General features: G+C 39.9%; 1 protein-coding gene across 1 annotated transcript; it reads left to right on the forward strand.

The window, feature by feature from the left end:
- Window positions 1-9,597: 9,597 nt before the first annotated feature.
- LOC132553689 (neuroligin-3-like) lies at window positions 9,598-11,118 on the forward strand. The gene has a single exon (XM_060217948.1). It carries the CDS (start codon window positions 9,598-9,600, stop codon window positions 11,116-11,118), a length of 1,521 nt encoding a protein of 506 aa, XP_060073931.1.
- The last annotated feature ends 260 nt before the right edge of the window (window positions 11,119-11,378 follow it).

The following is an 11,378-nucleotide window of genomic DNA, read 5'->3' on the forward strand; positions in this document are numbered from 1 at the left end:
CCTACCACTTGGATCTGTGTTAGGTCCTACCACTGGGATCTGTGTTAGGTCCTACCACTGGGATCTGTATTAAGTCCTACCACTGGGATCTGTATTAGGTCCTACCACTGGGATCTGTGTTAGGTCCTACCACTGGGATCTGTATTAGGTCCTACCACTGGGATCTGTGTTAGGTCCTACCACTGGGATCTGTGTTAGGTCCTACCACTGGGATCTGTGTTAGGTCCTACCACTGGGATCTGTGTTAGGTCCTACCACTGGGATCTGTGTTGAGTCCTACCACTGGGATCTGTGTTAGGTCCTACCACTGGGATCTGTATTAATTTCTACCACTGGGATCTGTGTTAGGTCCTACCACTGGGATCTGTCCTACCACTGGGATCTGTATTAGGTCCTACCACTGGGATCTGTGTTGAGTCCTACCACTGGGATCTGTATTAGGTCCTACCACTGGGATCTGTGTTAGGTCCTACCACTGGGATCTGTGTTAGGTCCTACCACTGGGATCTGTGTTAGGTCCTACCACTGGGATCTGTGTTAGGTCCTACCACTGGGATCTGTGTTAGATCCTACCACTGGGTTCTGTGTTAGGTCCTACCACTGGGATCTGTGTTAGGTCCTACCACTGGGATCTGTGTTAGGTCCTACCGCTGGGATCTGTGTTGAGTCCTTCCACTTGGATCTGTGTTAGGTCCTACCACTGGGATCTGTGTTAGGTCCTACCACTGGGATCTGTGTTAGGTCCTACCACTGGGATCTGAGGTCCTACCACTGGGATCTGTATTAGGTCCTACCACTGGGATCTGTGTTAGGTCCTACCACTGGGATCTGTGTTAGGTCCTACCACTGGGATCTGTGTTGAGTCCTACCACTGGGATCTGTATTAGGTCCTACCACTGGGATCTGTGTTAGGTCCTACCACTGGGATCTGTGTTAGGTCCTACCACTGGGATCTGTTAGGTCCTACCACTGATTGTATTAGGTCCTACCACTGGGATCTGTGTGTATTAGGTCCTACCACTGGGATCTGTGTTAGGTCCTACCACTGGGATCTGTGTATACCACTGGGATCTGTGTTAGGTCCTACCACTGGGATCTGTGTTAGGTCCTACCACTGGGATCTGTGGGTTAGGTCCTACCACTGGGATCTGTGTTGTGTTGAGGTCCTACCACTGGGATCTGGGATCTGTTAGGTCCTACCACTGTTAGGATCTGTGTTAGGTCCTACCACTGGGATCTGTGTTAGGTCCTACCACTGGGATCTGTGTTAGGTCCTACCACTGGGATCTGTGTTAGGTCCTACCACTGGGATCTGTGTTAGGTCCTACCACTGGGATCTGTAGGTCCTCACTTAGGTCCTACCACTGGGATCTGTATTAGGTCCTACCACTGGGATCTGTGTTAGGTCCTACCACTGGAATCTGTGTTAAGTCCTACCACTGCGATCTGTATTAGGTCCTACCACTGGGATCTGTGTTGAGTCCTACCACTGGGATCTGTATTAGGTCCTACCACTGGGATCTGTGTTAGGTCCTACCACTGGGATCTGTGTTAAGTCCTACCACTGGGAGGTCCTACCACTGGGATCTGTGTTAGGTCCTACCACTGGGATCTGTGTTAGGTCCTACCACTGGGATCTGTGTTAGGTCCTACCACTGGGATCTGTGTTAGGTCCTACCACTGGGATCTGTGTTAGGTCCTACCACTGGGATCTGTGTGTACCACTGGGAGTCCTACCACTGGGATCTGTGTTAGGTCCTACCACTGGGATCTGTGTTAGGTCCTACCACTGGGATCTGTGTTAGGTCCTACCACTGGGATCTGTGTTAGGTCCTACCACTGGGATCTGTGTTGAGTCCTACCACTGGGATCTGTGTTAGGTCCTACCACTGGGATCTGTGTTAGGTCCTACCACTGGGATCTGTGTTAGGTCCTACCACTGGGATCTGTGTTAGGTCCTACCACTGGGATCTGTGTTAGGTCCTACCACTGGGATCTGTGTTAGGTCCTACCACTGGGATCTGTGTTAGGTCCTACCACTGGGATCTGTATTAATTCCTACCACTGGGATCTGTGTTAGGTCCTACCACTGGGATCTATGTTAGGCCCTACCACTTGGATCTATGTTAGGCCCTACCACTGGGATCTGTGTTAGGTCCTACCACTGGGATCTATGTTAGGCCCTACCACTGGGATCTGTGTTAGGTCCTACCACTGGGATCTGTATTAGGTCCTACCACTGGGATCTGTGTTAGGTCCTACCACTGGGATCTGTATTAGGTCCTACCACTGGGATCTGTATTAGGTCCTACCACTGGGATCTGTGTAAGGTCCTACCACTGGGATCTGTATTAATTCCTACCACTGGGATCTGTGTTAGGTCCTACCACTGGGATCTGTGATAGGTCATACCACTGGGATCTGTATTAGGTCCTACCACTGGGATCTGTGTTAGGTCCTACCACTTGGATCTGTGTTAGGTCCTACCACTGGGATCTGTGTTAGGTCCTACCACTGGGATCTGTGTTAGGTCCTACCCACTGTGGGATCTGTGTTAGGTCCTACCACTGGGATCTGTGTTAGGTCCTACCACTGGGATCTGTGTTGAGTCCTACCACTGGGATCTGTGTTAGGTCCTACCACTGGGATCTGTGTTAGGTCCTACCACTGGGATCTGTGTTAGGTCCTACCACTGGGATCTGTGTTAGGTCCCACCATTGGGATCTGTGTTAGGTCCTACCACTGGGATCTGTGATAGGTCCTACCACTGGGATCTGTATTAGGTCCTACCACTGATATCTGTATTAGGTCCTACCACTGGGATCTGTGTAAGGTCCTACCACTGGGATCTGTGTTAGATCCTGTTCTATTCGTTTTACATCTTACATAGATAACATGATTTCTGATGCCTACCATTTTTTGAGCACACGAAAGTGCAAAGAAGTAATGCTGGAACCAGTGCGTGTTGATATACTCTGAGAATGGAGCGTGTAGTTTTTGTGATTACATCAACGAAATTCATACATCTTGATCTGATATTGGAATCAACACAGACATTTACTCTAATTTGAAGCATTAGAAGAAGTGCTGAAGGAAACCTATTTCGGGATAATTCTTGATTATGACCTATTCAAGGATCGCTCCATTAGGCACACAAACTGAAACTTCGTGTGAACGATATCTTACTTTTCAGTATTTGAATGAGATACCGTTTGTATAGCTACGTATATCTAAGTCTCTAGTACTGGTTCTTTTGGATTATTGGAATGCTGTATGACGATCATCTAACTGAAATAAAATACATATCAATATGACAAGAAATACCGACATTTCAACAGAACTCAAACCATTCAAACTCAAAATATACCGTATGAAACATGAACAAATCTATATATTGACACAGCGACTAGTGAAAGAAATATATCGAGAATAAGACCATGTGTTCTAGAAGAGTAAGCGTCTTCTGCTTCATCGATGACACTCGCCATGTAAACCTTGGTCAGTCCAAGTAAGTAATGTCACGTTGTTAAATATACATTAGATAACATGTGTTTTATTCATGTGATGTAACCTCCCAGAGCATGTGCATTAGCGCCGCCAATGTACAATTTCAAAGACGGCTTGTATATGTAGCTGGTAAACTCTAGAAATCACGTGTAACTTTCTTTGTGATTGTATGACTACGAACTGTTATATCTATAAGGAGTACGTCGGTGACTGAGAGGACAAACCAAACATAATGTATATACACAGGTGGGAAGCTTCAGTAAACTTAACCAAGCCTAACAAAAGCTTAAGATTTTTTTGGGGGCGAGATTGGTGTTAAATCGGCTGTCGATTAGATATAGATACTGAGATGCGGCTGAATTTGATGATTTAAACTGATCTTGGCAGACGCGTTCCTATTGACCTGGGCCTTATTTTGAAAACATGACATTACTTTGATTATTACAGAAGCAGAAGATGGAGCGCAACTACACGTTAATGAAAACAAACATTTTTTAAGTTAACCTCTTAATGGTTCAGTGTAATAAGTAGTCTATTTTTATATGTGCACGTGGCAGGTGCTATCACAGGTCACGATTTAGTGTTCTCAAGCCAAGGAGGTACGGGAGAAATGTTTTATATAAACAGATCGTAAATAGCTTTAGTACTAGTGTATATATATAACATGTTGATTACTCTTCTAGGAAGTATAATTAAAATATGTCCATTTTTATACTAGATCCAGAGGACAACGTCATAAAACGACCTAGTCCAGTTTCTTTTTTATTTCTTGGATATACTGATAAAGATAAGATCGATATATTAGTCATTAAACAATACCTGGATGATGGACTTCAATTTGTCAGTGTGATATCTTTTATTGAATTTTAAACAAGAGTCGGATAAACAGGATTTTTAGACCGAAAGGAAAATGGTAAGATATTTTAAAATCCAAATTAATATTCATGTCCTAGCTTATTCTGGTAGTGAGTAATAACTGAAAAATCTTTCTGATTGTATATTGTAAAGATGTTTTAACACATGATACAGACTTAGAACATCAGACGTTCATGAGAAAACATTAATATTCTGTGTTTAAGTCAGTTTTATGGTAATATGATGTAATGGTTTAAGAAAGAAATTGTGGTGATCGCTGATCTAGTTAAAGATCACACATTTTTTCTTTCTTTTCTTTAAAGGATTTTTTTACTATCTATGCAAAAACAAACCCAACTTTAAAGAATTACCTAAAACATATGATTACAAAGTTCTGTCTCAGTTATCATAGCGGTAGATCTTGGAAATCAGTTTAAAAAGGAAAAAAATCTCAGAAATTTTATCAATTGCTTATTAGATTTAACACCAATGTAACTAGTAAATAGGGAACTCAATTTAACATCAATATTGATACATTGGAAAATAGTCGTTTACTTTCTTGTAGGATAACTAATAACTTGATGATGGGGAGGAGAAGGAAGGACGGTGTCGGTTAGTCTGAGTAGAGGTGTATACTTCTTCTGCTTAATATATATGTATACCCATGTAAAATCATTCAAAATAAATAAATAGAAGAGTCCAAATAACAAAGATGGCTGCACCATCCTCAGTTATACCGGCATCTTAGATAAAAGAGATATCAGTGTATGCGCTGTTGCCAGGGTGGAAACAGATCTTCGTGAAGCGATCCACAGAAATAATGCCATATAAAACTTGTTGCACTGAATCGGTGAAAAATTGGTAACTAAATGAGTTAGCAGTTGCATATACATATGTCGTGGAAGTCAGTGATCTAAACAAACCATGTGGCAGGTTGTATACACACGACAAACACAGCATCTGAACAAACCATGTAGCGGGTTGTATAAACACGACGAACACAGCATCTGAACAAACCATGTAGCGGGTTGTATAAACACGACAAACACAACATCTGCTCAAACCAGGTAGCGGGTTGTATAAACACGACAAACGCAGCATCTGAACAAACCATGTAGCGGGTTGTATAAACACGACAAACACAACATCTGAACAAACCATGTAGCGGGTTGTACAAACCATGTAGCAGGTTGTATCAACACGACAAACATAGCAACTGGACAAACCATGTAGCGGGCTGCATACACACGACAAACACAGCATCTGGACAAACCATGTAGCAGGTTGTAAAAACACGACAAACACAACATGAAAATACATATACAACTACAATTAGGATGGCCATCATTATTAATAGTTTTGTCAGGTAGTTTGTAGTGTCACAAAAAACCTACACATTGGTTAAGCGGGTGTCGTCGATGAAGCATAAGACGCTGACTCTTTCAATACACCTGGTCTTCTTCTCCTGGTACTTTTTCAGGAGTCTTCGTATAAGTTTTCTTTCGTTCATATTTTGTCCTAATTTTATTGAATTTGAGTTTGGATTATAATTACATGTATGTTGACATGTTGGCATTTTCTTGTTGATTATCGAAGACAATTTGACTATATCAATCTGTCACCAATCTCAAGGATTCATAGTTGGTTTCCATTATTCACTATGATTGAGGGGCTGGTTAAACCCATTGTAATTTATCATTTTTCATTCTTTTGCTTCTCGTAGTCTTATAACACGATATATTGTAAACTGAAATAGGAGCAAATTATTTTTAACAATATATAAATGAAACCCAGAAATTGATCAGATCAACAACATTAGAATTAGTGAACAGAAATGTAGACCAGAAACCTGTTTATAGTCTATGATTTATATACATCAGGCATAATCTCTGGAAAAAAGGTTGTAGTTTATGCGTAAAGTCATTTCGTTACGACATGTCGACAAACGTTAGACCCTATTCACATGGTAGTCATATCCTTTTCTCATTCGTATGTGGAGAGTAACAGAGAAAGAACCAGAAGGAGAGTAATATTTCTGAACTACGTCAAGGAGAATTAGGATCTGTATTGTAATCAGACTGTATAACAAACACAAAGAAGGTAAATAAACAGTTGAATGGTCACGTAAGATAGCTTTAATTGTTCTAACGGAGTTTGTAACTGATTGGACCATACGAGAACGCATGACAACATCTACATTTGTGGGATTGCACAATGTTACAAGACATGCAATGTGCACATGAGGTATGCACAACGGAATGAATGAGTAGGACAGGATTTTTTTATCTATAAAAGTTCCTCTAAGTAGATCTTCTAATTAAGTCTTATATTTCTAGGTCAGAAACCTGTAGATCTATAAGGCACAGACTGCATAGTAATTAAGAATATTTTGTTTATTAAGTACCAGACATGACTGGCCTTAGTGTACAGGCAGTCGTTATATGTAAACATCAAACAGGCGTCTATTTTTGTCATGGCATTGAATCATCTAAAATGGTATACCATCAGAAAGGAAATTTAATTACGTAACTTCTGTATTACCTTCGATTTTATATCAAAATGTGAAGACAACATCTACTCAGATATCCACTCAAGTGAGTCCTAGCCGGCACATATATGTTTGTTACACGGGAGACCTAGCCGGTACATATATGTTTGTTACACGGGAGACCTAGCCGGCACATATATGTTGGTAACACGGGAGACCTAGCCGGTACATATATGTTTGTTACACGGGAGACCTAGCCAGTACATATATGTTGGTTACACGAGAGACCTAGCCGGTACATATATATATATACCCGTATACAAACGATATTTGTTGCCCTCGGCACAACACTGACCACTGTCCGAAATGTGAAACTATACACTAGAGAAATTAAACAATATAGAGCCCGCTGTTATTTCAATAAATATCAAATAAAAATATCCTTTATAGTTATCTGAGAAACATTTAATTTCCAATTCCTAATATCATTGATATGCTATGTTAACCAAACTGCACAAAATGTGAAATCCTTTCGCACAGTTTTGCGCTAGATGCCGTATCGTGGGTGAGTACGGATGGTGAGCGCACGAGAATACAGCAGACCCTGTAATGGACTATATCCGATGTCCTGCGTGCAGAAGAAATAGGGAAATTCACTTCCGATCAGCAAGAAGTGATACAATGAATTAGTTGCCTCTTAAGACATGATAACGTGAAATTCAGTAGGTACAATCTTTCCCGTCACCTGCATGAACTCATGTTAAAGTAAACAAGGGATTGTTGTTCAGTCTTTTATTTCTCACGTTTATGTGTATAAATAGATCTACTGAGGATTTCGAAATCACATACGTAACATGTTTGACAAGTTTTATTATTCAAATAGATCTAAGTAGGTGTACAGTATATCAATCGAGGTGCGTTTACATTAGTCGTGTATTCTACGCGTGTTTGCTCGTGAGATTACCAAGATATTCCTTATAACATGCTCAAATAAAACCTGGTATTGCTGAAACAAAAGTTTTAAAAGTACGTTGAAAATGTAGACCGCGCACATATACATGTATGACTAGTGAATCACACTCTCTGTCACCTTATAGAATGATAAAACAATTAGTGAGGCCAGGACACAGGCAAAACACTTCAAGTGATCATGGAAAATGCTCAAATTACTTAAAAAATATGTCCTGAAAAGTCATTTTAAAATAGGTCACGATAAACGCATGCTCATATTTATTTTTGGACTCTATGTTTCAGAATAATAGACTGATTTTGAAGATAAAAGGATAAAATGGTATTTTAGCTGTGTTTGCCTCATACGAACGTCTAGGTGTTGTTGAGAGCATCGTGCAATTTGAGCTTAATATATTTGAATCACGGAAGGCAGGAACAATAAGGAGACATATGACATTTAATAAGTCGATAGTTTCGTATCTTCCGCTTTCTCTACATTTTCCCATGCAAGTGTGTATATAGTTTTAGTACATATGTATACAACTCGTGCGTATCTTTAAAGTCCCGAGGCTGATTTCACCGACACCGAACAGAAACCCTGTTTCTCACACAACAGAAACACGATTTATGGGGTTGTATTTGGTGGTAATTGAAAGGTTAAAAAGTGTATACACAAACCAAGCGTGTTCAATGTACAGCTGAAATATTCATTTCTTTGCTGCGCGATCACGTGTGAATTTAGTCATTGTCATTGGTGGTACAAAAGACTCCTACGTATAATGTCTGTATACAGGTGAGACAAACACAGTATCAAAATGCATCATATATCATAATGATGATTTAAGAAAAGCGTCAAGTACATAAATAGGAATGAAAACGTGTCATATAGACTATAGTAAACCTAGAGGGAAAGGCAACGTTCTGTGTGCAGTGGTGGCTGTATTTTATAACTGATGTAAAAAGTGATTCTATTATGACCTCTACAAATGTGTCAATCTTAATGAGTCTGAAATACAGTAAAGACTTACATTACCAATAAGTTAACAATTCGCTATGAAACTTGTATGAAATTCTTGTCACGTAACAACACCCCGCTAAAGAACAGAAAATCTTCTTGACGAGAACTTGGCTAACATGACGATCTTTCATGTTGTATTAGTGTCACACCACTGGTGTAAAAATATTACGACTTCATAGAAGTTTTTTTTTACAGCCTTTCATTGTGTATTTCAGTTAATGATATACAGTCACCGATGTTGAGCTAAGGAGTCCAGTCACAAATACAGTGGACACATTGTTATATGCCAAAATGTAAGTTGCTTAATAGTGCTTGTAAGAACGTAGGATAAACGTTCAGGTGTACCGAGCTGGTAACCTTGAAAGAAAGTCTTTTCCGTTAAATCCATGGTCTATTTTTTTAACCTAGGCTCCTTACCCGACAAGAAACAGGAGAGACAATCCCTTTATTGTAAATATATTGTGGTACGTATGTATGTCCTTTACGTTTAAATGTTAGATTCAGTCCGTATAAGTCTACTCGGTTGTATTTATGCACAATGTATATACACTCTCACACAAACCTTTCTTAATGTAAATATTCTAAAATGATTTTAACCAACTTTAAGATGGTAGTGTCTGAAAGATTAGAAAGTGGGTACGCCGAGTTGTAATTTGTGATCACTAAAATCGTACACCTATGCAGGTATATACACACGCTATATTTAGACTCATTTAGGTCATCTATTGTGAAATGTTTAAAAGGGTCTCCTTCGTCCTATCCAAGTTATACAGGCAATATGGGGTTCGTTAATGACAGTACGGGTATAGGCCTGGCCATTTTGCTTGGGTTTATTACATTTGGTATTGGAAATGTATTTGGAACAACAGTTTCAACAGAAGACGGCGCTGTGGAAGGTATTGTTGTACCGTTACAGAAAGGAAATGTATATCAGTTTAAGAAGATTCCCTACGCAATGCCACCAGTAGGCCCCCTTAGATTCAGCAAGCCGGTGAAACATCCACCATGGAATAACACACTTGACGCTACAGACTTTGGACCTGCTTGTATTCCGAGCGGCAGTTCGACACATCCTGTATCAGAAGACTGTCTTTTCTTGAATGTTTATATCCCACATGAGGTTTCGACAACAACCAATAAGTCGGTAATGGTTTGGATTCATGGTGGTGGGTACATATATGGTACAGGTATGGACTACGACGGAGCATCGTTAGCTATTCATGGTGACGTCATCGTGGTGACGATAAACTATCGACTTGGTGTATTCGGTTTCCTGAGTACGGGTGATTCAGCCGCGAGAGGAAACTACGGACTATGGGACCAGATTGAAGCCTTAAAATGGATTAAATCAAATATAAAATACTTCGGCGGAAATCCAGACTCTATCACATTGTTCGGTGAATCGGCTGGTGCTTTCAGTGTTTCACATTTAGCCATATTTCCGGAAAACAAAGGACTGTTTCATCGGGTAATAATGCAAAGTGGTTCATTAGGTTCTTACGGCACCATTACAAAAGACCCTGTGAAGATCGCAAGAAGTTTGGGAAGTTATTTACAATGTAGCGACATTCAAAACTCTGAATCTCTTGTTGCCTGCTTGCGTAGAATAACTGCATCCGACCTGAATCAAGCATCCGATATTTCACACATGTATTCGATATTTAGGAACACTCTAGGATTATCTCTGGGATATTCACCAGTGATTGACGGCGAAATGATATTAGGGGATCCGATGTCTATCTTTAAAAATCAATCTTCCGAACATTTCAAATTCTATCAATCACTTGACGTCATTTCCGGTTGTACTTCCGCCGAAGGATCTCTTATGTTGATATACATTTCATTATTTCCAGGTCTTTCTTTACCGACCATTGACATATCGGAAGGAATCCCAACTTCGGTTCTCAAAATGTTCGCCAAGCCTTTTATCGAGTTGTATCACAACAACGATACAAGAATTTTAGAACCGATCTATGCTAAATACACGTCAGAAGACAACGAAGAACAAGGCCGTCTTCTTGTCAACCTTCTGAGTGATTCTCAGTTTTATGCACCAATGTTGGAATCTTTGCTTGTTCATGATCTAAATGGAAACTCCAAATCAAAGACATTTCAATATTTCTTCTCAAAAACATCACCGATTGATGGCTTGATTGGTGTCCCACCAAAATGGTTTGAAGGAGCCGGGCACGCTGCTGAAATACCATATATATTCTATAACGAATATCTCGATGGTTCTCATAAAAATCTCTCTACAGAAATGATGTCATACTGGACAAACTTCGCCAGATATGGGTAAGTCATTCAATTATTTACATGTCTTATAAAATTCATATTAGCATGCTAATTAAGGATAAAGAGCAAAGTCAAACAGATAACACGTATTATTTCGGGTAAATAGTCTGTAATTTTGTATTGGAATGTATTCAACATTAACGTTTTCTATCCCTTATTTGTAAATGTATAAATGGTGTCATTTGTTCGCTGCCTCCAATGAAACGGTAGACGCTCAGAATAATTTCTCATTTAAAATAACCATTTAAAGTGTAACCAGAACAT

This window comes from Ylistrum balloti, unplaced genomic scaffold, assembly GCF_031769215.1.
Source record: "Ylistrum balloti isolate Yb309-2 unplaced genomic scaffold, AGI_CSIRO_Ybal_v1 Utg370344, whole genome shotgun sequence".
Lineage (NCBI taxonomy): Eukaryota > Metazoa > Mollusca > Bivalvia > Pectinida > Pectinidae > Ylistrum > Ylistrum balloti.